This window comes from Dipodomys spectabilis, unplaced genomic scaffold, assembly GCF_019054845.1.
Source record: "Dipodomys spectabilis isolate Male_0828 unplaced genomic scaffold, ASM1905484v1 ptg000018l, whole genome shotgun sequence".
Taxonomy (NCBI): Eukaryota; Metazoa; Chordata; class Mammalia; order Rodentia; family Heteromyidae; genus Dipodomys; species Dipodomys spectabilis.
This window is the reverse complement of record NW_024870695.1, coordinates 7,470,871-7,497,700: the sequence shown is the minus strand read 5'-3', so window position 1 is coordinate 7,497,700 and position 26,830 is coordinate 7,470,871. Positions and strand designations below refer to the sequence as shown.

The 26,830-nt window shown below is 51.9% G+C and overlaps 1 protein-coding gene across 2 annotated transcripts in view; it reads right to left on the bottom strand.

The window, feature by feature from the left end:
- The window catches only part of LOC122103272 (angiotensin-converting enzyme), a 32,315-nt gene extending 7,968 nt beyond the window's left edge, over positions 1-24,347 (bottom strand). The window contains exons 1-25 of one of the 2 annotated variants that reach the window (XR_006146731.1): positions 24,096-24,347; positions 23,312-23,479; positions 22,301-22,394; positions 21,584-21,727; positions 21,153-21,344; positions 20,675-20,772; positions 20,159-20,331; positions 19,472-19,695; positions 19,035-19,179; positions 18,667-18,765; positions 18,283-18,405; positions 17,525-17,736; positions 16,713-16,849; positions 15,576-15,734; positions 15,242-15,329; positions 12,530-12,673; positions 12,176-12,367; positions 9,673-9,770; positions 9,306-9,478; positions 6,925-7,148; positions 6,513-6,657; positions 6,101-6,199; positions 3,688-3,810; positions 3,138-3,325; positions 2,172-2,952 (exon numbers count right to left, since the gene is read on the bottom strand). Coding sequence is in view for 1 of the 2 variants with exons in the window: in XM_042673805.1 (XP_042529739.1) it covers positions 2,723-2,952; positions 3,138-3,325; positions 3,688-3,810; positions 6,101-6,199; positions 6,513-6,657; positions 6,925-7,148; positions 9,306-9,478; positions 9,673-9,770; positions 12,176-12,367; positions 12,530-12,673; positions 15,242-15,329; positions 15,576-15,734; positions 16,713-16,849; positions 17,525-17,736; positions 18,283-18,405; positions 18,667-18,765; positions 19,035-19,179; positions 19,472-19,695; positions 20,159-20,331; positions 20,675-20,772; positions 21,153-21,344; positions 21,584-21,727; positions 22,301-22,394; positions 23,312-23,479; positions 24,096-24,347 (3,924 nt within the window). In the remaining variant the exon portion in view is untranslated. Of the gene's footprint in view, positions 1-1,766; positions 2,953-3,137; positions 3,326-3,687; positions 3,811-6,100; positions 6,200-6,512; positions 6,658-6,924; positions 7,149-9,305; positions 9,479-9,672; positions 9,771-12,175; positions 12,368-12,529; positions 12,674-15,241; positions 15,330-15,575; positions 15,735-16,712; positions 16,850-17,524; positions 17,737-18,282; positions 18,406-18,666; positions 18,766-19,034; positions 19,180-19,471; positions 19,696-20,158; positions 20,332-20,674; positions 20,773-21,152; positions 21,345-21,583; positions 21,728-22,300; positions 22,395-23,311; positions 23,480-24,095 lie in introns of those variants that run through there. The other variant, XM_042673805.1, reaches the window with a different exon arrangement.
- Between the last annotated feature and the right edge of the window lie 2,483 nt (positions 24,348-26,830).

Below are 26,830 nucleotides of genomic sequence, written 5' to 3'. Positions count from 1 at the left end.
CTTATAATACCCACTTCATAGATGTGAAAACCACAGCCTCAGGAAATGGAAGTAAACAATGTATGGTTACAAACACAGTAAGTGTTGAGGTAGAATTGGCCTCCAGTTAATTAAAGGCTGCTTTATGCATGTGAAATCCAGGGCTAGTGGGAGTGGGGAGCTGGAGGAAGAGTAGGAGGTTGGGAAGGGATAGAGAAACAGAGATCTAGCATCTATAACACCTTTGCCCAGCATAGGGTCACTGAAAAGCTGCCTTGAGTGTGAAGCATCAGGAAGAGCTCCAACTTCAGGGGCAGCAGAGAAACAGTGCTGGAGGTCCTCTTCCATTACTATGTCTTCCCGTAACCATCCCCAGATGGCCCTGGCCTCTCCCAACTCACCCAAGAAAGCATAAACAGGCATTTGAATAATTGTATTTCAAAACGTTGAATGGAGAACTGGTAGCTCACATAAGAGGCTGAGACCAAGGCAAATTATCTCCAATTAGCTTCCAAAAGCCGGAAGTGGAGGTATGGCTCAAGTAGCAGAGCATCTGTTGTGATTGAAAAAGCCATGAAAGATCAGAAACCTGAGTCTGAACCTTGGTGCAAAAGGAAAAAAAAAAGAAAAATGAAAAAGCAATACCCCCTTCCCACAAAAACCCAAGAAACAAACACAGAAAACAAATTGAGGTCTCAGGCTGTGGCTCAAGTGGTAGCGCACCTTTTTGAAAAATGTGAGATCCTGAAATCAAACTCTAATACTGCCAACAAAAAAGTTGAGTGGAGCCAGGCACCCATCAGTGGCTCATTCGTGTAATCCTCGCTATTCAGGAGACTGAGATCTGAAGATCAAGGTTCAAAGCCAGCCTGGACAGAAGAGTTTGTGAGACTATTACCAATTAACCAGCAAAAAGCTGGAAATTGAGTTGTGGCTCAGTAGAACCTCAGCCTTGAGCAGAAAAAGTTAAGGGACAGCACTCAAGCCTGAAGTTCAAGCTCTGGTACTGGCGCGCGCGCGTGCACACACACACACACACACACACACACACACACACAGTTGACTGGATATAGCTGGTCAGTCTAATTACCAAGCTCCTTCTAAAGTAGCTCTGACTATGAATGTAGAAAGTTGGTGCCCACAAGCTGCCCCAAAATTCTGACAGACAGCATGAACCTCTATGGTTCATAATAATAGGAAAGGGGGTTCCATGTGACAATGACCTTTGTCTGGTAGACAAACAGCTCGCAAAACACTGGCTGGGAAGGGGTGTGGACAACTAAAACAGTCTGTGGATGTGGATGGTTGGGATAGATTCAGAGTATGTGTTTATGTGTTCCATTGTCCTACTGAATTGTAAACTTCCAGCGCCTTGTAAATGCAAGATTCCTCAACATCACATCCTGTACCATGGGAAAAGCCTGTGTAAAACACTCACACACATACCACACTCACACTGTGCTTGGAGATTGGGGAGCCATAACTGTGGACTTAAGGATATTAGAATTGGAGGTTGAAACTTGCTGGAATTAAGATATTAACACTGACCAGAAGAGGCTAGGCCAAAAAAAAAAGTCCAGAAAAATGACCACTTTCCTTTTAGCCAAGTTCTAGGTTTGCTGAATAAATATCTGAAAAAGGTATAGTTATGTTACCTGAGAAAAAATATACCAGTGTAAAAACAGTATGATCCCATTTAAAATATGTGCATGGGGGAGGGAGGGAGAGAGGGAGACAATAAAAAAGGTCGGGGAAGATAATATGTCAAAATAGCCACAGTGCTCATCTCGATGTTGATATAAAGTGCTTTTATTTATAGTATTTTCAATTTTCTACATAAACACAGAGAGAAAAGTTATAAAAATGTCCCTCAAAATGACATTCTCTGAAATCTAAGCAGGCCTTCCCAGGGACAGCTCCTAGTCAGAATGTGTATGCTGGGAAGAGCAAGCAGGCAGCCTCTGGCAGTTAACCCTGTATCATCCCTGTCCAGGGAACTCCCTTCCAGGGCCTTCTCTCCTAGGCAATATCTGAATAGCTCTGTCTGAAAACTAAGGCTGTCCATTCACACAAGTGGACACAGAGCTGGTATAGGCAGGAGCTCAAGGTGACCTCATTGAGTCAGGCCCTTCCAGGGTACTTGCCCTGCAGACGAAGCCAGGGGCAGCTAGGGGCTTCCTGGGGAACCTGACCACGCATGGGCAGAAAGTTGCATCAACATGTGAGAATCCTATGATCCCAGAATCCTCCTGAGGATTCTGAGAGGGCAGGAGCTGCCCACCACAGCAGGACACAGTATGGGTGCCTGGGCTGGTGGGAAGCCAGAGTTGGGAGATTCACCAAGGCTTTTCTTGAAAGGGAATGGAGGAAGCAATGAGGAAAGGGCACCACTGAACTGCCAGGAGAAAGAGAGCAAGAGAGCACGCTCTCCCTCCTCCTGGCTTCCAACTGTGAGGGACACAGACTCAGATGGGGAGGCAGGACTTTTAATTGCATTCACAGAGAGACTAGGGGAGAAGCCCTGTGTTTGATGGCTGGGTGCCTGAAGAATGGAGGCTGGGACTTGGGTGGTTCTGGTGGTTTGAGGAGCAGAGGGGAGGGAGGCAGAATGAGAGGAAGAGGAGGGGGAAGAAGGAAAGGAGGAGGAGGGAGGGAGGTGGAGCTGCCTTCTCCTTGGGCATCCTGTTCCCATTCTGGTTTCTCATGGGACATCCCTTGGCAAGCCCCAGCCATCTTGGTCATCTCAAGAGTGTCTCAGCTCCACCTCAGAGCCAAACTGGGGCCCATGGTGGGGCTGGTGGAAGGTGTGACTGCGGATGCTGCAGACCCTCTGGGCCAGGCCCAAGGTGACTACCAGCAGGGCGACCCCCAAGAAGAGCAGCACCCATTGACCCACTCGGGCCTGCTGTGGCTCCAGATTCATGCCCAGGAAGTTGACGAGGCCGGAGTCTGGGAAGGAGTCTTCCGAGCGAGCTGGGCGGGGAAGCAAGGAGACAGGGCAGTGGGCAGGGCGATGGGCTGCCTGGGGCCATGTGTTCTGGCATCCCTGACCTTGCTGTGAAGTCAGACTGGAGCCTGCCTGGACTGGGGAGAGGGCTCAGCCCTGGGTGAGCTGTGGGGGCTGGGCCTAGGGCTGGAGGTGGGGTGGGTGGTGGTACCGGAGTTTGGTGTCCAGTTGTACTGCGGCCAACCCAGTTTCTCCCCATGTCGCCCGTTCTCAGTGATGAGCCATTCCATCAATGGCTTGAAGTAGTTCAACATGGCTGAGGCTGACATGTTAGGCTGGCCTGTGATCAGTTTCATGGCCTCTGGCCATGGCTTACTGAAGCCCAGCTTCATGGTGTCCCTGGGGAAGGCGCCAGAGAGAAAAAAACTGAGTCAAAGAACCTGATCTCCCTAGCTCAACCATGGTATCCTTTCTTTATACCCCTCTCCTACCCTCAACTTCTCTTTAGGATTCAGAGGACCTGAGGTGGGGACGGGGCAAAGATAGGGAAGGAAGGACTGGGTCTTGTGGGGGGAGGGGATGGCGCTCACATTTTCTATGTAAGTACAACAGAAGCTTCAGCTGGGAGTGGGGCGAGGGTGGGATGGTTCCCAGCTCAAGAGCGCAAATGGCAGGTGTTTCCAGACAAAAACGGGGGGGGTTCCTCAAGGGTTTCAGGCTAGAGGATGGAAACAGTCACAGGAGGGCTGGAGGACACTCACGCCAACAGCTTCCCTGCCTCCTTGGACTGGTAGATGTCACACTTATGCAGGGGGCCTTTGTGGCCAGCCGCCTGGCACAGGGCTTCGTGGAACTGGAACTGAATGATGAAGCTGATAAAGTACCTGGAGTGGGATGAAGGCATGACATAGGGTGGGTGGAGGGGCATGTGTCGTGGAGACCCAGCCCCTTCTGTCTGTGACACACAGGGGACACTCAGCAGAGCAAGATGCAGTCAGGATATCAAGGTGAGTGCATTCTGGCCTTTGGAGCTGTCCAAGTCTCTTCCCAGCAATGCCTGTATAGATAGATGCCACCCAACCATGAATCTGCCTTTGCCTCTGGGGCTGAAGGAGAAGCCCGCAGGAGCAGGTTTGGAGTAGAGCCCTGCAAAGGCATGGTAAGCTGTTTTGAGGCCAAGAGGTCTCTGTCTCTGGGACGTATGCAAGTAGGGGCTAGCGGCTGCCACACGGTTCATGTGGATCTAGCAAGACTGCGTGGGTAGGGAGAAAAGCCCACACAGTCTTAGCCCAAGCAGCAGAAAATCTCTGGTAGAAATCTGTTGGTCAGAGCCAGAGCAACCTTGCCAAGTCTGGAGAGGATTTAAATGTCCCAACCAACAGCACAGGCTTCTCCCTTTGAACGCTGGGCATAAGCCATGTGCCACTTGTTCCCCTGGCATTTCCCCAAAGCTCTTTGCTCAGGCTGCTGGCCAGGATTCAGGATGTCTCTTTCTAGGGCAGCCGAGTCTCCTTTGCTCACCCCTGAGTAGTTAATTGTCCATGCTCAACTGGGCTGCTAAGTGTCATATGGCTGACTTCAGGGTGAGAGTGAGCGCTATCCTGGAACCCTAGAAACAGCTCCAGTAGGTAGCTGGAAACCCCCTAAGAGTCATTCCTGATGGCAATATCTGGGCCAAGCCTGTCTGATGTGCCTTGGTCCTCAGCCTCCTGCTCCTCATTCTGACCTCTGAGCAGGTGATGCACTCTTCCCTTCCCAAGCTTGGGGGAGGTGGGGGTAGGAGGGCAGGCTTTACTCATCCTCCATGCATAGCATTGTTTCAGGTGCCAGGATGGAAAGTGAGGCAATAAGACTGGCCTCAGTGGGCTTTTAGAGACCATCAGAAGCACAGATCAGCCAGGTGTTGGTGGCTCACACCTGTAAATCCTAGCTACTCAAGAGGCTGAGATCTGAGGGTTGAGGTTTGAAGCTAGCCTAGTCAGAAGAGTCTGTGAGAGGACTCTTATTTCAATGAACTCCCGAAGTGGAGGTGTGGCTCAAATAGTAGAGTGCCAGGCTTGAGTGAAAAAGCTAAGTAAGAGCACTTGAGGCCCAGTACAAGCACAAAAATAAAACCAAAGCCAAGGATTAGAGGTAGGCACAGTCCTTCTGAGAGCTTCTCCTTGATTCTTGGCTAGCCTGCACTCCCTGTGGCCCAGAGACACCTGACACTCCTCCCTGAGGTCTCCCCAGCCCATGATCATCTAGGAGGACTCTGGGTCCTCGTCTTCAGCAAGTGACGGCCTGGAGATCAGGGAAGGAGAAGGGCTACACCGGGCACTTCCACTCTGTGAGCATATGATATACAGGCTAGTGCAGGAGAGTATTTAACAATGATAGACCAGGGCCACCTAACCCTCAGCCTTCTAGAGACATAGCAGCCCTCATGGCCACTCTGTGAAATGAGGTCAAGGAGAGGAAACAGATGCTCACAGAGGTGGAGGACATTGCTGAGGGAAACTGTCATGGACCTGAGCTTTGACCCCAAGTCTTCCCCTAGTAACCCTGCTTTCCAGCTGAGCTGGGTCTCCAGTCCCAGGTTTTAGGCTATAGAAGGATCTTTGAGGTGCAACTCAAAGTATATCACACCCAATTTTGTTAAATTGTAGCAAAGAAACCACATACTTGTTTTCAAAACAAAACCACCAGAGGGTGAAGGGTAAATATGGTCAAAATATTTTTCTATTTTGTGTATGAAAATGGAATGATGAAGCTTGCAGAGACTGGTCTTGGAAGGGAGTGTGGAGAGGAGGGGAAATGATCACAATGCATTATATACACAAATGGACACATCAACACAAACATCCTTGTATAACTGGTACGAATAACAACAACAACAATATGAACAACTGATAGCATTCAGTTACCATTCAGGCATGTACCATGGCTAATGTTAACTACTCTCAGCGAGGTTCTGGAAATGTAGGTTAAGTTTCTGTTTTTCAACAGTTTAGATGACACAGGCTTTCACCCAAAAAATATTTAAAGGAAGCATCTTCAGGTTTAGCAGCAGGCATTGGGCCCATGTGTCATGTCCCCGTTCCCACAGCTTTGGGATGGGGCAGCAGATTGCAGTTTAAACATTAAGACTTGGGCAGTACCCTTCCTCCCCATGCACCTCCCTTTCCCAATTACCTGATATAAGGCACACTTGAAGGAACATGGAACTTGGCCCCTGGGTCAAAGTCATCTTGAGTTCTGGGCACGGGGGGGCAGAGACCCTGGTACTTCAGCCTGTCAAAGGAAGACATATTGGAGGGAGCATTTAGAGAGAACTAAGGAAGTTGGAAATTTTACTGGAAGGATGGTACTTGCATTTAGGATTACACTGAGCATCCTGTAATCCTGTAAACAGATCCCTTGAGATCCCTCCAATCACTTACACACACACACACACACACACACACACACACACACACACACACACACACGCACACACACACACACACACACACAGATAGTGGCCCATCTGTAGCCATGAAAGCACACACAGACATCCTTTAGATGACAGCTCTAACCCACAGCCCTAGGTAGAATGTTCTAGAACCTGAGGCTCCACCACTCCTGGTTGTAGTTTTCCTTGGTGATGGTTCCATCAAAGACCCTCCAGCGCCACTGGTCGATGAGGTAGCTGAAGGGGATAAAGGCGATCTTGTCCAGGGCCATCTTCATCAGAAAGTTGATGTCATACTCTGTTAAGGGAAGAGAGCTCAGCCTCCTGCCAGGGCTTAGAATCTCAGTCCCAATGGGCAAAGGGGAGCAGGGTGCTGTACCTCTTTAGACTCTGAAACCTGTCCCTTGGAATGGTCTGCGTGTTCCAACCTCTTAGGCTTACCCTGTTGGGGTCCTCTTCTACCACCATTGCTCTGTCCCACACCTCCCTGCAAAGGGGTCACCTCCCAACTCCCTGCCCCTTCCGGGGCCCTCAGTCCACCAAGATCTCCTTGTCCCTCTCGCACCGTAGCCATCGCCCTCATGCTCCAGCAGGTTGATGCTGTGTAGGTGCTTGGGAGTAGACACAGAGAGGGCCAGCACATCCCCAATGGCCTCATGAAAGCCAGGGTTGGCGCCCTCCCGGAAGGCCACAGGCAAGTCCTTGTACTGCATGAAATACTGGATGTGACCCATTTCGTGGTGGGCCACCACCAGCTCTTCCATGTTGACAGTGGTGCACTGCTTGATCCTGGGGACACGGGGATGGGGAGAGAGGGTGTCAGAAGAGGGACTGCTGTGTGCAGGGAATATACATGGGAAGGAAAGTAAAAGGGAGAGATCAAGTGACCCTGAGAAAGAGGAAATCGGGGCACAAGAAGTCCCTAGTCATTCCAGCCATTCTTCAGCCTCAACTGTCCGTTGCTTTCTCTTTGCTCTAGAGATAGTTCTCAGGGTAATGATGTCTGGCTATTCTCCATCTCATGCAGTCCAACCCTAGTGAGTGTATATGAAGAATTCTTAGGCCTAAGATTGACTGACAGCTGCAGAATTGTCCAAATCAGGTTTCACCCTTGTTTTCTTCCAATTGCAGGAAGTACCCAAGCACCTGCCTTGTAGTTCAAGTCCAGCATGAGGTTGGGTCTGACTAGTTCCTCCTCTGACATGCTTTTACCCTCTTTGATTCTCCCTACTTTATAACCTGACAACTATAGTCTCCCCCCCACCTTTTTTAGGTCGGTCGTGGGGCCTGAACTCTGGGTCTGGGTGCTGTCCCTGAGCTCATCAGCTCAAGTCTAGCACTCTACCTCTTGAGCCACAGTGCCAGTTCTGGCTTTTTCTGCCTATGTGGTACTAAGGAATCAAACCCAGGGTCTCATGCATGCAAGGCAAACACTCTACTACTGAGCCACCTTTCCAGACCCAGTCTCCATGTTTTTGACGGGCTCAAAGCCAGGCAGCCCAGTGAATTGTGTCTGGTTTTTGTTTGTGTTTTAGGCTTCTCAAGAAGTGATTATCTTAGCTACTTCCCCACTAGATGTAACATCTTTTGTCCCTTCTTTTGGATCTAGGTTGTCTGTGAGTCTAGCTTTAAAACATAGACAATAGAATATGACAAGCTGGGCACTGGTGGTTCACACCTTATAATCCTAAGTACCCAGGAGGCTGAGATCTGAGGACTGTGGTTCAAAGCCAGCCCAGGCAGGGCTAATAATCAGTGAAAAGTAGCTCAAGTGGTAGAATGCTAGCCTTGAGTAGACAAGCTGGCCCTGATTTCAAGTCCCAGCACTAACAAAAAATAAAATATAATAATGTAACGTGACTCTCAAAGGCTTTGCCTTTAGCAGCTTCTTTGGCTCTGAGGGTTGCCAGCTGTCAGGTAGTGAATCTGTCTGCCTGAGAATGACACACTGTGAGGGATCACAAGGAAGCTCTTAGCTGGTCATCCAGTCCGCACCCTGTGTGTGAGCAGAGAGGTCAACTTGAACATCCCACCCTAGACAAGGGACATGGAGGAACACCAAGGAGTCTCAGTCGATAGCAAAAGAGGGAAGGAAGAACAGCCAAGCTTTGGGAAGATGGCCCCAGAACAGTTACTTCAGCCATAAAACTACCCCAGCTGGGGCTGGAGATGGAGCTCAATGGTACTTTCCTACCAAAGATGAGACCCTATGCACATGTGCATGCACGTGCGTGCGCGCGCACACATACACACACACACACACACACACAGACACACACACACAAAGGTCCCCATTATGGTGGAGTAAGGAATAAGCCATTTCCACTGTGCATTGATTGCCTAAATTCCAGGCCCACATAATCATAGTCATAATCCAATGGCTGTTTTTGTTTTGCTTTTAAGACAGGGTCTCATTATATAGCCCAGGCTAACTAGTGCTGGGATTACAGGCATGTACCACTACACCTGACCGTATGGTTTTTTTTGGTACTACTAATTTCTTAAATAGTTTATTATGAATGTGGCACGGGTAACTAAACTCTATTCTGATGAAGGCAGCTTTGATCTGCCAGTGATGGGAATGGGTTCATGTGAAGTTCCAACAAACTCATGTGCAACCCAGTACAGTGCCCAGGGAAAGAGCTAGGTACATTTGGGGGAGGCTAGGAGTCTGTACAATGTCACTCCTAGGACCAGGTTCTTGAGCATTCCCCAACTGACTGCACTGACAGAGGCTGGCCAGCACTTGAAGGGACCTTCATTTGTGTTTCTCTGTTAGAATCTTAAGGCTGGAACTAACCTTTTTGCCTCTGGATCCCAGACTTGGTTCTAAACTGCCCTGATCGTTCTTGCTCTTAGCATTGAGAATGGGGACAGAACCTTGACTTTGCTGATCTCCTTGCCCTTGAGCTGAGGATAAGACCCTCTCATTCCACACAGACAGACCTGAAATCCTTGCCGTTGTAGAAGTCCCAGGCTGAGGCATGGCACACCACCTCCCGCCCATCAGTCGGTTTCTCCAGCATCGACTTGTTCCAGAACTCAGGGGGTACAGGCAGCAGCCCCAGGGAGGTGAAGAAATTGTCGGCTTCCTTAAACATCCTTCTGGGTGTCCAGCCCTACAAGCAAGAGAGAGTTCTGCCCAAACTGGGGGCTCTGAAGACAGGCTGTGTGGCAGGATGACAGTAGGGACTGGGAGAGTGCCAGGATGGAGGGCCTGGCTCAATCAGAGGGACTCTCCCATCCCAGCAAGGACTTCCCCTTGGAAGTTCCAGGGTGACCCACGGAGGAAGAGGAGCTTAGCCATACAGACCTGCTTTACCATGGCCTCTGTGGCATCAATCTTAGGAGCTGAAGGAAAGGGCACCACCAAGTCATAGATGTTGGACCAAGTCTGACTCCACATGTTCCCTGGAGGCAGGTGAGAAAGAGGTGGAAGAGGAGACAGGTGTGTTGTGTATGTGTGTGTGTGTGTGTGTGTGTGTGTGTGTGTGTGTGTGTGTATGTGAGCACCAGTACTGGAGTTTGAACTCAGGGCCTGAGGGCTATCTTTTAGCTTTTTTGCTCAAGACTGATGCTGTTCCATTTGAGCCACAGCTCCACTTCCAGCTATTTGGTGGTTAACTGGAGATAAGAGTCTCATAAACTTTCCTGCTGTGGCTGGCTTCAATCTGTGATCCTCTGATCTCTGCCTCTTGTATAGGTAGGATTACAGGCCTGAGCCACTGGCACCCGACTCAGATGTGGCCTTTTTAGGTTTAATGCTCTCGTGCAGGACAAGGAGCCAGATCCCAGGCCTGCCAATTGTAGTGGTATCTCTTGAGCTCTTACTGTTTGCAAACTGTGCTAGACCCTTTTTTTTTGCGGGGGGAGGGGGGGGTTCCGGTTGTGGGGCCTGAACTCTAGGCCTGGGTGCTGTCCCTCAGCTCTTCAGCTCAAGGCTAGCGCTCTACCACTTGAGCCACAGCGCCACTTCCGGCTTTTTTCTTTTTGCTTATGTGGTGCTGAGGAATCGAACCCAGGGCCTCAGGCATGAAAGGCAAGTGCTCTACCACTGAGCCACCTTCCCAGCCCCTGCTAGACACTTTTAAGTCAAGGTCTTGCTATGTGGAACGCACAATCCTCTTGCCTCAGCCTCCCATGTACTAAGATTACAGGTATGTGCCACCATGCTTGGATGTGCTGCACCTTTGGCTTACAAGGTCATTACCATGTTGGTTACAGGTAAGGATCTTGCTGGTCATCAGGAATCAAAAGTGGAGGAATCTTATATCTGAGGACATTTTGCATCATCTGTCCTTCTCCACATGGCCACTACTTCCTGATTACCCTGCCAAGCACACTGTGTCAGGTTATAACCCCATTTGTACCCACTATGTAGCAGAGGAAATTGGCTGAGGAGTTAGCAACCCTGCGCAGTTCCTGTGCATAATTCCTGCACAGTGAGTCTGGATTTAAAGGCTGGTAGGCTCTTGTCCATCCACCCTGCTCAGTTCCCTCCCTACCCCCTGAGATTGGCTTGTGTACAGCAGCTGTTGGCAACTCTGGCAAGAACTAATTGTCTCCTTTGGGAGAGGTGAATGCCTAGGAAGCTGTGTTAATAAAAGAGCCCAATTCTCCAAGACTGGAGAAAGAACAGGAAGTGAACTGAAACAAACCTAAATCTAAAATAGGTGGGAGATTCCGAAATAGATGCACAGTTAGGAACCTTTCGTAGCCAAGGCAGAGTGCTTGAGTGGACACAGATGAGGTCTGTGACAGTCAGAGCAACTGCAGGGTGACAAGTATCTCTTGAGTGACTGGAGTGCCTGCCTGGTGGCTCCTCCTCTGCTGGTTGCCAGGAGCTGAATTCTAAGCCCCGGCTCTGCCCTGCTCTCAGGCTACCCTGGGCATGCTGACCCCTCTCCTGGGGAGGTCTATGTTTCTTAACTGCTAAGCTGATGATGTCCACTCAGATGTTCCTTTTTGAACCCAGTTTGTCTCACATGCCAGGCAAGTACTGGCATATTATCCCCAGCCTCTCAGGGGCCATCTGGTCTCTAGAGAGAGATCAAGGGAGGCTGGTGGGTGAGACCTAAGATCCATAGCTGGACAACATTGTAGAGTCTCCCTTGTAACTTCTAAGTGATGTGTGCCCCTGTCTGGCCTCTCTGCTTATAATAACATGACCCTCAGGAAACTGTTTGCTCACCAGGGGCAAAAACTGGCAGCATCATTTTTTCTCTAGCTCCTACCATCCTAATGTGCTTTTTGCACATCCAGCGAAAATTGAGGGTCGAAACCCTAGGAAACTAAGGGTCTGGAGGGTAAAGTATATTCTTCTTTGGTCGAGTTCTATCGGCCCAGACTCTGGTCGTCTTCCCTACCACCATTTTCCATTTCACCTTTCAAGATGCTGCTCATGTGGAACCTTTTCAACCCCTACTCCTCTGCTTCTGGAGCTCACTGTCTTGAGGCATGATGGGTAATATGTTCCTCCCCCTAACAAGATTGTGAACTTTTCCCCCCATCCATCTGTGGCAACTTCCACAACATGGCTCTGTAGCAAATATGGTCCACACAGGGAGGTGGATTGTGGCACACTAATAGAACCCCTGCCTGGCATGGCCAAGGTTCAACACCGCCAAAAGAAACATATCACCAAATGAGAGCAGGGTGCTTCTCCCGGCCCCCTATTCCACTAGCCTTGGCCACGTTCCCTTCAGTGCTTGAATTCTACCACTATCCCAGCCTGCTCTCTTGCCCTTTGGACAGCCCTGCTTAGACCCTCGCTACTGCCCACCTTTCCCCTCCTCAAGCCACATGCATGCCCTTACCCAGCAGGTGGGCAGGAATGGGGCCCTCGAGGCTGATGCTCTGGGCCCCGTAATGCCGGTGCAGGGCGCGGCGCACGTAGGCATGCAGGTTCAGGTAGAGCGGCTGCAGCTCCTGGAAGAGCTTCTCTAGGTCCTGTTCCAGGGATGGTGTCTCATACATAGATCTCCAGGAGTCCCCTGCATCAGTGTAGCCTGCACAGGGGACACAGTCAGGCTCTCCCAATACTGCCTCTTTCTCCTCCTGGTAGTTCCATGCTATTTCCAGGGACCTACTTTTCCCCAGGATTGAGGAGCCTGATGGTGGCAGGGACAAAGGGACCAGAAAGCCAATGGTAACTGACAGGGGAAACTCACCATTGAGTCGAGCAGCCTTGTTGGCAAGTTCCACATATTTGGGGAAAAAAGGGAGGATGGTTTTCCCCACCTGGTCTCTCCAGCTCTTCCAGACCCATAGCAGTTGTTCGTAGTTTCGAGATGTGGCCATAATATTTGTTAGATCTAAGAAGGAGAGGTTAAATGGTTTAATACCCAGCCCCCCTCTCATCTGCTTATAAAGGGACCTTGACCATTTCAGAACTAGAATAAAACTGGTATAATCGCTGGGTGTCTGTGGCTCATGCCTGCAATCCTAGCTACTCAGAAGGCTGAGATCTGAAGAGTGTGGTTCAAAGCCAGCCCACAGAAGAAAGTCAATGAAATTCTGATCTCCAATTAACCTCCAGAAAGCCAGAAGTAGAGCTGTGGCTCATATGGTAGAGCAGCAGCCTTGAGCAAAATAGCTAAGGGACAGTGCCCAGGCCCTGAGTTCAAGCCTCAATTACCCCCTCCCCCCAAAACACATACAAACTGGCACAATAACAAGAAAGTGACAATCTAGGCAACAAGTCTAGTGACAAGAGAGACATGGAGAGCCAATTATGCCAATTATCTGTCAGGAGCTCCCAGAGTACCGTGCTTAGAACAGCATACCACATATTCACCATCTCAGACATTTGCAGTATGTCAGCAACCCACATGCAAGGGATGTAATTTGTTGCTCCTTCCCTATAAGCAGCTTGTTGACACGCTCAGGTACCTCAGCCGGGAAGGAGCTGGTTCTAGAGCACCAGGTCCCAGAGCAGCTTCTCCTCATTCATCCCCACTCTTACTTGGCTCTCAGATTACCTTGGGCAGGTCTGCTTCTCCATTTGTCAAAGGGAGATGGTACCAGCTCTCCCAGGGGAGTTAAATAAAATTCCTGAGCAGGGACTGTATTGTTCTTATCCTCAGGACCCAGGAAACTCTTCACAGATTCTCATGCCTATCATCCTAGCTACTCAGGAGGCTGAGATCTGAGGATCACGGTTCAAAACCAGCCTGGGCAGGAAAGTCCGTGACATTCCTATCTCCCATAAACAACCAGAAAACTGGAAGTGGGGTGCTGTGGTTCAAGTGGTAGGGTGCTCGCCTTGAGCTGAAGAGCTGAGGGAGGGCGCCCAAACCCAGAGTTCAAGCCCCACAACCAACAAAAAAAAAAAAAGAATGAAAGAAAAAAAGAAAGAAAAAGAATAGCTATGAACATAGTAGAAATGCAAAGAATTGTCTGAGCACCACCAGAGAGCTAAAAACCATATATATATATAAAATTTTGTGCCTGCCAATACTGGGGCTTCCTCTCAAGGACTTTTCTGTCTGAGTTGGCTTCCAATCATGATTCTTAGATCTCAGCCTCCTGAATATCTAGGATTATAGGCATGACCCATCAGCACCTAGCAATCCAGGATTTATGCCCTCTCACAGTTGCTAAGTGTTGTAACTTCCTCAGTTACAACATGGAGCTGATGTTTCCCTTCTCAGTCTGGGGTACATGACAACTTAGGTATTCATCTCAAAGCTCCTGACCTGACCCATGTCTGAGACAGAATAGGCCATAGCCATTCACTGTTCCTCAAACCCACACTGTTGGATTTGTGCTTAGTCTCCCTGCTTTGGAACCTGCCAGTGATACCCATTTTTCAAAAAAGTAAACTCAATTAATTTTGCTTGAAAAGGGTATATTTTGAGAAGTCCCTGTCAATCTTCCAGTGATGTGAGTCTTCTTATTTTAGGGGGTGGGGGGATTCTTATTGTTGTGGTGTCAGCTATCTGATAGCTCAGCCTCCATCAGGGAGCTGTCTGATGGGGGGGCTGAAGGGTCACACCCCTTTCATGTTCTTCTCCAGAAACATTTGCGCCTAGATGTGCGCCCAGGCACGTACAGAAACACATGTGCATCTAGATGTGTGCCCAGGCACGTACATACTCCTGTCTCTCCACTTTGTGTGCAAACCCACATCCACCACCTGTAGGCCAAACCCTGCCCCGGAAAATCTGTTTCTCAACCCTGTTTATTTTCCATTTCCCCATCTATTTGTCATTCTTCTAAAGTGGGAGCCAGGCTGGGGGCCAAGAAAAAAAAAAACATTTCTGGGTGGAGATTCCTTATGAAGAATATTTATATTCCCCAGGCCTGGAAGGGGGTAGGTTAAGAGTATCTCTGTGGGACCTGGGGGTCCAGAGTGATCCCTTTCAAAGGAGACAGGCAAAGGAAAGAGGGAGCTATGAGCTGGCTCATGCCTATCCAGCAGGAAGTAAAGATGGAAGGAAGGGTGATGTTGGAAAGATACCAGCTAGGCCAACTTCTATTCTGGTGCTTCCCAGGGTCCTGTCTGGCCTCAGTTTCCTTTTCAGCCATGTGCTGAGGGTGGGGGAGGGACCCGAAAAAGGCAGAGAAAGTTGAGATGATATGAGTAGAATCACAAAAAGAAGAAGGAGGTGTTGGGGTTCCATGGTTCTATCTGTTGGAAGATGAACTTCAGACCCTGCTTCTCTGTGTGATAGAAAGGGAGAGCCGGGGGAATCCTATGCCTGCCTAGCGACAGAATATTGAAGCAAAGGCTGAAGTAGGGGTTGATTCTGAGTGGGGGTACAAAGAGCTCTACTGGTAGAAAGCCAGAAGGGGCATCCATTTCCCCTGACCTGGCAACAATCCCACCCATGCCAACCCAGACCCCACCTCTCTCTCCTCCCCCACCAGGGTCTTCTCACCAGGCTCCAGCTGCAGACAAGTGCCATTTATGTGGCACACAGAAGCCACGCTGTAAGTGGTCTCCATGTCCAGCAGGATCTGGTTGTACTGCAGGGAGACAAACAGGCACAATGAGAGAGGAGAAGGTTCTTTGGCCCCAGGGACTACAGTTGGGGCTTTGGAGAACATGTTCCCAAAGATTCTGTCTTCTCAGAAATTCTGGGGACATCTATGGACATGGTCCCTGCCACCACTAGACAGATCAAGGAAGAAGCAAGCAGGGGACCAGACCCCTAAAAGCTGGGCTCACTCCCCTCCAATGGCTTTGATTTCCTGCTTCCCCAACGAACACACCTCCTCCAGCTCCTTAACAGGCAGGGCTGCCCGGTCCAGGTCTTGAACTTTCTTTATGATCCGCTTGTTGGTAGCATTCTGGAAATGGCTCACATCAAACCGCTTGGCCCAGGTGCCGTACTTCAGGGTGTGGTTGGCCACTTGCATGTTACTCTGCATCTGAGGGCACAGGAGTTGGTGTCATGGGATCTTTGGAGCAGCCTCCAGGCAGGAGATGCCAAGGGGGTTGGTGATGAGGATGGGGGGGGGTAGGGAGCGAAGTTTGATTAAGCTACTGCTTTTGCCGATACAGATCTACAAACTGGGCCATCTGATAAAGTCCTGGGTGCAGTATATGCCCCTCGAGAGATGTCTGCACTCCAGATAGATATTCTGACAGAGTAAGAAAGAGATGTCTTAAAAGACTATCAGGTTGGATGGACATTGGTATCTCATGCTTGTAATCCTCGCTACTTAGGAGGCTGAGATCTGAATATCACGGTTCAAAGCCAGCCCAGGCAGGAAAGTCTGTGAGACTCTTATCTCCAATTAATTAGCAAAAAGCTGTGGCTCAAAAAGCTGTGGCACCAGCCTTAAGCAGAAAAGCTAAGGGCCAGTGTCCAGGCCCTGGATTCAAGCCCCAGTATGGACACACACACACACACACACACACACACACACACACCATGAAGGCAGCTTGTTATCTCGGTATCTCGGTAGCCTCCCTGAGGCTTGGGGTCCCATCTGTAAAGTGGGAAGAATATAAGCTGTGCGTTAGTGGCTTATGCCTATGATCCTAGTTACTCAGGAGGCTGAGATCTGGAGATTAAGGTTCAAAGCCAGCCAATTTACCACCAAAACACTGGAAGTGGTAGAACACTGTCTTTGAGCAAAAGAGCTTAGGGACAACATCCAGGTCCTGAGTTCAAGTCCCAGGACTGGCACACAAAAAAAAATGTAAAAAATCAGCTTGGTTGATAATAACTTATGTATAGAGAACTACAGTGTGATAGTGGAGACTGGATTTTAGTGAAAGAAATTGTCTTCTATACTCCCTATGGGTTTCTCACAAATTCCAGTGATATGTGTGTCCCTGAATATCTGTGTGTCTGTGTGAGTGTGCATGCTGTGGGGGCAGCGACAGGGTATGGCTCCTACCAGGATCTTGCTATTCTCTGTGGTGATGTTAGTATTGTAGTTCCAGTTGGCCTCGGCATATTTGTTCCACACCACCTGGGATGTCCGGTCATACTCCTGCACGAACTTGTTAGCCTCAGCTTCATCGGTTACTAAGTCTGTGGGACAGAGCAGAAGGAAAGAGACAAGTCTCCCCTTCTCTCCAGGGTGCAACCTCGTCAGAATCCCCACCTGCCATTCCCCTCTCTCCCCACACCCTCTTGTCACCCTGCCCCTGCCCTGGGGTGGAGGGGGGGTGGGGGTCCCACTTGGGCTCTGCCTGCTTGTTGCCCGGTGAATTGTTGTCTGGATTCTGGTTGTTGCCCAGCCGGATGTCCTCTGGTTGTTTGTCACCTGGTGTGTGGTTACATGGCTGGAGACTAGTAGTGAGTGCCCACAGCAGAGCAGCAGGAAGAGGAGGCTGGGCAGCCCGGGGGCAGCCCAACCTTGGCCCATGGCCACAGGAAGAGCAGAGTCCTGAAGCCTCCTCCCCTGGCCAATAAGAGTGGAGCCTTCAATGTGACCTCATAGAGCAGTATACCAGGCCAGCCTGCCCCCTGGGGACCCTCAGGCCTGGGCACACATTCTCTAGGATGACAGGGGAAAGACGCCCCTGTCTACTTCAGGACTCCGCTCAGGGGGCTCCTGGCACTCAGAGGTGATCCAGCATTCTATGGGTGGCAAGGGGTCAGGACACAGCTGGGAGGAAGTCCACCAGGAACCAGGGGCATGGGCCCGGAGCCCAGAGTTGTGGACTCGCCTTAGTCCCAGGTCACCCTCACTCAGGGATTTACCGATGCCCTCTGGGTAGTTGTTGGGCAATGGTGGATGCCACTGATACTCTGGCCAGCCCAGGACCTCACTGTTCTTCTGGTTCTGCTCCTGCAGCCATTGGCTAAGTGGCTGGAAGTAGTTTAGCAGTGCCTGGGCATCCAGAGCATCTGAACCCACCAGGTCCTTCAGTACCTCCTGCCAGGGCCTGGAGCAGCCTGCCTGCAGCACCTCCCTGTCAGGCAAAATAAGTACTCAGGGCACAAGGCCTACAATGCTGCCCTTGCCTGTATCTGCCCTCCCTCACCCACCCCCCTCCCCATCCCGGCTACAAGGGCAGTGGCATGAAGACCCTATGGCCTAAGATCTTTGGGAGAGAGTGGCCTCACCCCATGGCATCTGATACTCATCTCAATAAATGTTTGATGAGAAAGAGACAAGTTCAGTCGTAGAGTGTCCCAATCCAACTAGCCAGTTGTACCCTTTACCAGTCTCTCCCCCTCACTATTCTTTTTTTTGGGGGGGGGGGGTCCGGTTGTGGGGCCTGAACTCTGGGCCTGGGCGCTGTCCCTCAGCTCTTCAGCTCAAGGCTAGCGCTCTACCACTTGAGCCACAGTGCCACTTCCGGCTTTTTTCTTTTTGCTTATGTGGTGCTGAGGAATCGAACCCAGGGCCTCAGGCATGCAAGGCAAGCACTCTACCACTGAGCCACCTTCCCAGCCCTCCCCCTCACTATTCTGCCTACCTACCCTCTCACCTGCCATCCCTCCCCTCCACACACCTGAGCTTGGCTCCCGCCTGGTTAGACTGGTAGATGTCACACTGGTGCAGTGGGCCCTGGTGGCCTGCTTCCTTGCACAAGGCTTGGTGGAACTGGAACTGCAGGACAAAGCTCACAAAGTACCTGCAGGCATAGGGTGGGCATTAGAGGGAATGTGGAGGGGAGGGTAGCAGAAGCAGGGGTCCCTTGCCCTGGCACCATCCAGCACCCTGCATGAATTGCTGCAGTGGCTGAATGGGGGCTATCGACAGAAACTCGTGCAGCTCAGGAGAGAGGAAAATGTTAATTCTGAGCCCTTGAGGGACTGGCTTTGAGGGCAAGGAGGCTGGGATCCTAAGAGGAGGGGACTAACAGGAATGGAGAGGGGCTGGGGCATGTCAGTACCTGATATATGGTGTCACATTTGGGATATGAAACTTAGCTCCGGCATCAAAGTGGGTTTCGTTACGAACAACTGGAGGACAGATCCCCTGATACTTGGTTCTGGAAGAAGATGGTTAAGCTGCCTTGAAGGCCCAGGGGCTGCCCACAGGCTGCCTGAGCTTTATGGAAAAGATATTCGCCCAACCCATCCCTTCCTTATCCTGAGAAGTTGGGAAGGTTTCAGGGGGAGGGAGTTTCAGGTGGAAAGGAGGAAGAGGGGTAGGGAAGAGAGAAGGGAATGAGGGCTGAGAGAGGGAGGCTGGAGGTTCCTGGCTGCCCAGGAGTGTAGAGGGCACTGAGGTGAGGTCCTTCCTGATGCTTCTACTCACCGGAGATACCACCAGTCAAAGTTGTAGCGGGAGGTGGAGGTCTGGCCACTGAAAACCCTCCAGCGCCACTGGTCTATCAAGTAGCCAAAGGGCAGGAAGGCAACTTTCTCTAGAGCCATCTTTAGCAAGAAGTTGATGTCACTTTCTGTCAGGAGATGAGACCAGAAGAGAGAGGTCAGTAGGAGAAGAGAGGCCAGCCAGGGCAAGGTGGTAAGGGAGGCTGGATGGCCTTAGAAAAGATGAGTCCAGAGACCCAGAATCCTGCCACCTGGAGAGTACTGAGCTCTATGTGGTTGTTTCTGGGTCTGGGAGACAGAAATGATAGGCAGAGCTGAGTGGCACCACTGGCTCTTATCTCCAATTAAAAAAAAAAAAAAAGCAGAAGGGTGGAGGGGATTTGAATGGAATTAACTGATTCCTTCTCAGTTTCCTCATACCTGTGTCATTAGTGACGTGGTCCAGGAGACCGATTTTGTGCAGATGTACGGGAGTGGAGACCGAGAGGGCTAGCACGTCTCCAATGGCCTCGTGGAAGCCAGGGTTGGCACCTCTGCGCAGGGAAACAGGCAGGTCCTTGTACTGGAGGAAGTACTGCACGTGGCCCATCTCGTGGTGTACAGTGGATAGCTGGTCCATTGTGACTCGTGTGCACTGCTTGATCCTGGGGCATGAAGAAGGTGATGGTAAAGGATAAGACATGGCCGGGGTCATGGCAGGGAAGACTGGCACAAGAGTCAGGACCAAGAACGGTACTTCCTGGGGTGGGAAGTAGTGGTCTGAGACTAGAAAACCCTTGACCCTGACCTGGTTCATTACCACCCAGACCCTTTTCCTCCATTCCGAGGCATATAGCAAAATCAACCGGGATGGCACATGCTTCTAATACCATTACTCAGGAGGCTGAAGCAAGAGGATCGTAAGTTCAAGGCTAGCTTGAGCTGCTTAGTGAGATACTATTCAAGCAAAAATAAAAAGCAAGGCACAGAACTGACTGCTGGTCAGAGTTGCCAGGGAAGGGGTTTAGTGGGCTTGTATACCTGAGGGCCATGGATTAGACCAGCCCCAGGCAGTGTAGGTGCAGTGGAGGTGAGTCTGTGCCCCAGATGCCCCTCTCATGTCTAGACCTGAAGTCCTTCCTGTTGTAGAAGTCCCAGGCAGAGGCATGGCACACCACTTCCCGCCCATCACGGGGTTTCTCTAGCATCGACTCGGCCCAGAACTCAGGAGGCATGGGTAAGAGACCCAGGGAGGTGAAGAACTCCTCCGCCACTCGGAACATGTGGGTAGCGTTCCAGCCCTGAGGGAGAGGAAGATGAAAAGGTCAGGGGTTAGCTGCCTGCAGGCGCTGGGGTTGCTGTGGGGAGAAGGGCAGGTCCTCTATACCCTTCATCCAGGGCAGCACCCTGCCTGTGAAGCCATCTCTGCTTACTTGCCAACCAACCTTCTCAGAGGCAGGGCCCTATTGACCGCAGACAGCATATGGGTAAAAGTAGACAGTTGCTGGCTCTCTGTCACTGGGATCCAGAGCCCAGTTCATGGTTGGCTAGTACAGGAAAGGGAGGATCCTCACCTGCTCCTTCTGGTCTACCATCTCTGACTCCCTCTCATTACTCCACCTGGAGTCTGCCTCCAGTACTTACCTTCTGCACCATAGTACTAGTGACATCTAGGTTGGGCTTGTCTGGAAAGGGCACCACCATGTCATAGATATTTTCCCAGCTCTGGGCCCACATGTCTCCTAGATGGAGGAGGGAGAGATGGAACAGCCTGGTTACTGTCGTTCTGAGCATTGATGCCTGCACCCTGGGAGCTCAGAGCAGCTCCACTGGCTTGAGGCCCAGCATCTTGCATATCTGCCTTGTACACAGTCCCAACCTTCCCCCCACACACACTCTGTATGATCTGCCCTCCCCAGGCTGCTGCAAGTATAAGCCCAAGCCATACTGCTGTCCATGCCAGGGTCCTACCTCCCACTTCTAGGGTAGTGACCCAGGGCTAGATTCCTTGGGCACAAACTAAGACTAGAATGCTTCTTCCCCTGGACCTGAAGCCAAAGCCTCTGGTTTGGATCTTGGCTCTGCCCTGTACCAGCTCTCTAACCACAGTGCCACTTCTTACCCAGCAGATGAGCCGGGATGGGTCCCTGGAGATTGATGTATCTGTCACCGTAGCGGCGGTGCAGTGCCCGGCGGACATAGGCATGAAGGTTCAGGTATAGAGGCTCTAATTGGTGGTAGAGGTGCTCCAGGTCCTTCTCAAAGGTAAGTGAGTCATACAAGGACCGCCAGTAGGCTCCTGTGTCTGTGAAGCCTAGCAGAGTGGAGAAGGAACAGCTCAGGCCTGAGACTCAGGGCCCCTGTCTTCCAGCTTTAGCTTTGCCATTCTTCCAGCTGGAGATCCTGTATCTGCCAGCTTGCTACCAGCTGAGAAACCAGGGGTTAGCTCTGCAGTCATGGTACCAGCCAGTCTGTCTGCCTCGGGAGTGGGGGCTCAGTGGGGGGTAAAGTAGATCAGAATGCCTGGTAAGGTGGAAAGGCAGGCAGGCTCACCATCTTGTCTGTAGGCCTCGTTGCTGAGGGCAGTGAAGTCCTTATATAGCGGTTTCAGCGGAATGCCTACAGTGTCATGCCAGCCTTCCCATGCGAACAGCAGCATGGCGTAGCTTCTTGAGGTAGCCAGGATGTTGGTGAGCTCTGAAACGTGGGTGAGCAGGGTCAGTTAGAGATCTGTGTGTCTCCCGTGACAACCTTCACCAGAGTGGCACGCTGGTCCTGACCATTCCCACCCATTGGTTCAGGATCACCATATTTCCCCCCAAGGCCAAGGGCAGTCCACAGGCTTGGTGGGTGGGATGAAGATAAGAACTATACAAAGCAGCACACGGGCGGAACCCTGTCTGTCCCTGGGAAAGTAACATAATCCAGGACTTGCCCACTTTCCCCCCCTCCCCCAATGGGGTCCAAGGCCTATGGCAGACTCTTAGAGGAAGTGAGTGACTCATGAAAGGGAGGCCGGAAGGCCAGGAAGTAGGCTTAATGGTGAAAGCTCATTTGGAGGGGTGGGACTGGAGGTTCCCAAAGTGTTTGTTATGAAACACAGGGGTGTGACTAAGGGTAGAGACTAAGCGTGTGGGAGCTTCCACACATTCAGGCCCAATGGGAGGTCAGCACTTGTGGCTTTGGTGATAAATATGCCACCTGCCTGGGTGCAGCAGGGTGATGGGAAGCTCTAGGAAACCCCAGTGACAGGAAGTGATAGGGCCGTACCTGGGTCCAGGGACCAGCAGGTGGCAGTCTTGTTGGGGAAGCAGACCTTGCTGGTGGAGTAGATCCTGCTCATGTTGCTTAGCAGGGAGTTGTACTGGGAATCAGAGAAGTGAATACATTAGTGATGAACAATCCTCACACTCTCTCTTGACTTCCTTTTTTCTTTCTTTTTTCCTTCCTTCCTTTCTTTCCATCTGTTGTCTGTCTTTCCTTCTTTGTTTCTTTCTTTCATTGGTTATGGGGCTTGAATCAGGGTCTGGTTACTGTCCTGGAGCTCCTTTGCTCAAGGCTAGTGCTCTATCACTTTAAGACGCAGCTCCACTTCTGGTTTTTGAGTGGTTAATTGGAAGTAAGAGTCTCATGGGGACTTTTCTGCTTGGGCTAGCTTTGAACCAGGATCCTCAGATCTCATCCTCCTGAGTAGCTAGGATTACACGCATGAGCCACCCTTTCGAGGTAGCCTGGAAAGGGGATGTGGCTTGGACAGGGACACTCAGTGGCACAAGTACAGGGTTACCCCTTCCAATGGAGGCAAGCCCATGCAGGTAGAACAAGTGTCCTGAGAGCCTGAGAACTGGATGAAGTACTACCTCGCCATGAGATGAATTCCCTTCATCCTCTGGCTCTGGTGCTTTCTTCGTCCTTACTTCGTCTAGTGAAATACATAAACCAAGCTGGCCTAGGGAGCAATTTATTTTTTATTTGGCTGCCTCTGTATATGGCAGGGTTGAAATCCAGGGCCTCACACATGCTAAGCAAGTGATCTATCACTGAGCTATACTCCAGCCCTTGAATTTAGCTTTCTACTCCACAATACTTCAAAACAAAGAACTTGCTACTCATCCCAATGAAAACGGATGCTTCTAGCAGCCCTCTAACCATTCCATCACTCCTCTATACAGCCAGAGCCCATGCCCATCTCTGGTCCCTCCCTGCCAAACTGTTCCCCCAACCACCATAATAGGATACTTGAGGCAGACCCCTCAGTTCCTCCTCTACCTGCAGACCCACCTGCTGCCGCTTTACCAGGGGCAGGTTGGCAGGCCCCAGGGTGCGTACAGCTTTGATGATCCTTTGCAGCTTTGGGTCAGTGAAGTTCTGCCACATGGACTCATAGAGCTCCTTGGCTTTCTGGCCCCAGGCTTCTTCAAACTCCTGGCTGAGCAGGGCTGCTTCCTCCTGCAGGCACACCAGGAGGGCAGGAAGGGGGAGCCAGCTCAGGTAGAGGCCATGTAGAAGCTATGGTGCTGGGAGAAGGAGGATGGCTAAGGGCCTTCAAATCTGTGGCCCTGCTGAGATCCCAGGTCCAGATCTTGCCCGAGCAGTGGCTCCCAGGTGGGAAATTCGGAAGATCTGCCTGCCTCTGAGAGCCATGGAGCAGAAGAGAGGCAGGAGGAGGGGATGGAGGGAGACTAGACCGTGACAGGTACAGAGTCCAGAGATGGGTGGACAAGCTGCCCAATGACTGGGGCTCCGGGGCAGAGTGGGGACTGCTGCTCCCTCAGCCTCCATGTCTGGAGGGGGGGGGTGCCCGGTCACGGAGGGGGCAGTCTCATCCAGTCCATCTCGGTGTTGGCACGGATCACGTGCCCGGCGGTGCTAGAGCATGGAGCCTGTGTGATGGGTGGGACCGATAGGACGAAGGCGGCCATAGGGCTGGGGCTAAGGGCTAGGGAGGGCTGCCCTCTCCCTCTCCCCGCTCCCTGCCCCCCTCCGGGGCACCTTGCTACTCGTGCCCGCGCCCGTGATTGGTCCCCACGGCCCCGCCCCGCCCCCGCCGGGCCCGGGCGCCCACCTGGCGCCGAGCATTCTCGGCGGTGATGTTGGTGTCGTGCGCCCAGCTGGCGGCCATGCTCTGGAACAGCACCTGCTCGGCGCTCGAGTTGTAGCTCTCGGCGAAGAGCTGCGCCCCGGCCTCGTCCGCAGAAAAGTTTCCGGGCTGCAGCCCGGAGTCCAGCGCCGCCCGCGTCTGCGGCAGCAGCTGTAGCAGCAGCGGCAGCAGCGTCGCCAGCAGACGCGGCCCCCGCGGGCGCCCGGCGGCCCCCATGGCGCGGCACCGGCGTTCCGATCGCTCGCTCGCTCCGATCGCTTTCTCCGCTCGCTCGGGGGTGGCCCTTCTCCCGCGCCAAGACCGCCCTGCGGATTATAAAACCCAGCACCGCCGCCCCCCGACACACCCCCACCTCCCCGCCCGCCCGCCCGCCCGCCGCGCTTCCTCCCCGCTCCAAAGTCCCCCACGGCGCGGCCCGGCGGGGCGAACGCGCGGGGCGGGGACGAGGTACCAGGCGGGCGCTGGGGTGCTGGGCTGGGGCGCCGGCGGGGAGGGGCCGGGCGCAGCCGGGGGTGGCGAACAGGGGGTCCCCCACCTCCAATCGGTTTGGTGGGTCGCCGAGGCTCGGCCTCCCGTGCCCTCTGCCAGCCTCGCCCCCGGGCGCCTGGTGACCCGAGTGTGTCTCGTTTAACCTTCCCAGGCCTTTCCGGGCTCCTGGTGTCCAGGGGGAGGGGCGGTCCTCTGATGCCGCCGCGAAGGGGTTAACCGTGCCAGGGCTCTTCTTTTCCAGGCCGTGGGGTCGGGGTCACCTGCACGGATCCGAGGACCTTAAGTGTCCTGGAAGGCGCCTCGGGTAGAGGCTGCAGCTGCCAGCAGCCCTGTCAAGCCGGGGCTTGGAGAGGGGAGGAGGAATACAGGGGCTGGGGAGGGGGGGCGCGTGGAGGCGCCGGAGCACTCGGACACCTGCCCCCCCCCCCACGCTTGGGGTTCATGAGCTGGGCCGGAGGGATCTCGCAGGAGGCTCTGCGAGCTGCGAAACGCCTGGCTTTGTGATGGAGATTCCAAACTCAGATTGAGCGGCTGGCTGCGAGTCACCTGAGGTCTTCACACTCCCTAGTCTTTTCCCATTTCAAAGTGACAAGCACACTGGGGTGGAGGTGGTTGTGGAGGTGAATTCCTCAGCCCCAGGGCCTGTCCCTAGAAGGGGGGGAGGAGCTCCGCCCCCCAGCTCGCAGTGTAGCAGGTGTGTGCGGGCTGCGTGGCCCTGCGTGGAGAGATGGCGCTGAGCTGCCTAAGATATGGGGCCTGAAGAGAGGGCAACCGAGGAGAGGTAGAGGGAGAGAGAAGAAGATGTTCTCCCTAAGGAGGTGGAGGTGAGAGTTGTCATTCCTGGTGGGGATAGGGCGAAAGGACATTTGAGGATCCAACCTGACTCTGCTTTATCCTAGTCTCTCCTACTCTCAGGTGTTTCCTTCCAACTTACCTCCACCCTACCCCACCCCACCCCGTCCCACCTCATACTGCTTGGCTCAGAGAGCCTGTGGACAGGAGCTTTGGGGGCTCTTCCGGGCTGGCTAAGTGGATATGGATGCTCATGATCAGAGGGCCAGGGGCTGAGTGAAGGCAACACATGTGGTGGCCTGGGTTCTGAGGGTCACCTGGTGAGATCTCTTGGGGTCCCAGTAGTGTGAGCTTCCAGGCTTAGAGGGCCATGGGTCACATGTGTCCGGACATGAAAGAGCTTCTGTTACCTGAGAGGGAGCTGGCTTGGGAGGAGGATTTAAGAGTGGTTCCCTGTAGGTGGGTAGGCTTAGCCTAAATTGGGAAGCTGTTCTGCATGATCCGCAAAGAAACTGTGTTGAAAGCAGGAGAGGAGAGCCTGGGTGGAGGCAGGTTTAGCTGGAGGCCAGCCTCATCTCTTAAAAGCTCCTAATTACCTCATACAAGAGGAAAGAGGAGCTGGCAGTACATTCTGCTGGCCCACTGTCATTGTGCTGGCCTTGCTATGTGGCATAGTCCATAGTCTCTGGGTTAGGGACTCTGTTCAACTTGCTAGGAAAGTAAGTTCTAGGAACTAATTAGTTTATGTTCTGCCTTACTGAAGAACCATAAAACCAAAGGTGCTGCAAGGCAGTCTCATTCTGCTTGCAGAGCAAAGTGTTATCAGCTGGAAACTTGTCCTCTGCCTCCTCCAGGGTCCCCTTTGATCAGGCTGTTGAATCCTGAAGTGTTCCCACTGGGCCATGGGTCCCAGGCTACCTTCTACTCCACGGGTTTTCTCAGCACTTATAGCACAATGTCTGCCACACAGGTGACCTCACTGAAAGAAGCGAGGGTATGGGAGGAAGGATGACAACACTCATATTTACACTCCTTGTAGTAGGTTCGCAGCATCCTGCAAGAATTACATATAAAAAGCCAAACTTCACTAATTTGTATATGTGCTGCCAAAGTGAGCCCTAAACCTCACTAATGTGTATTGTAACTGTATTGCAACAGACATGGCAACCTTCATCTCAATGAAAAAAAAATAGTTTCTCCCTATTTTTAGAATCTTACTCACTAGATAAAGGGAAATAATAAGAATATATTATATATTATATATACATTATGTTTGTATAGCACTTTAGACTTTCCTCATATCTCCTAATGTGAATGGTATAATTTACTATTATAATAAACTGAAAAGGTAGGAAAGAAATATAGTTCTCGGCTCAGTCAGCTATCTCCTGATCTGCCATAATGATTACAGAGGTTTT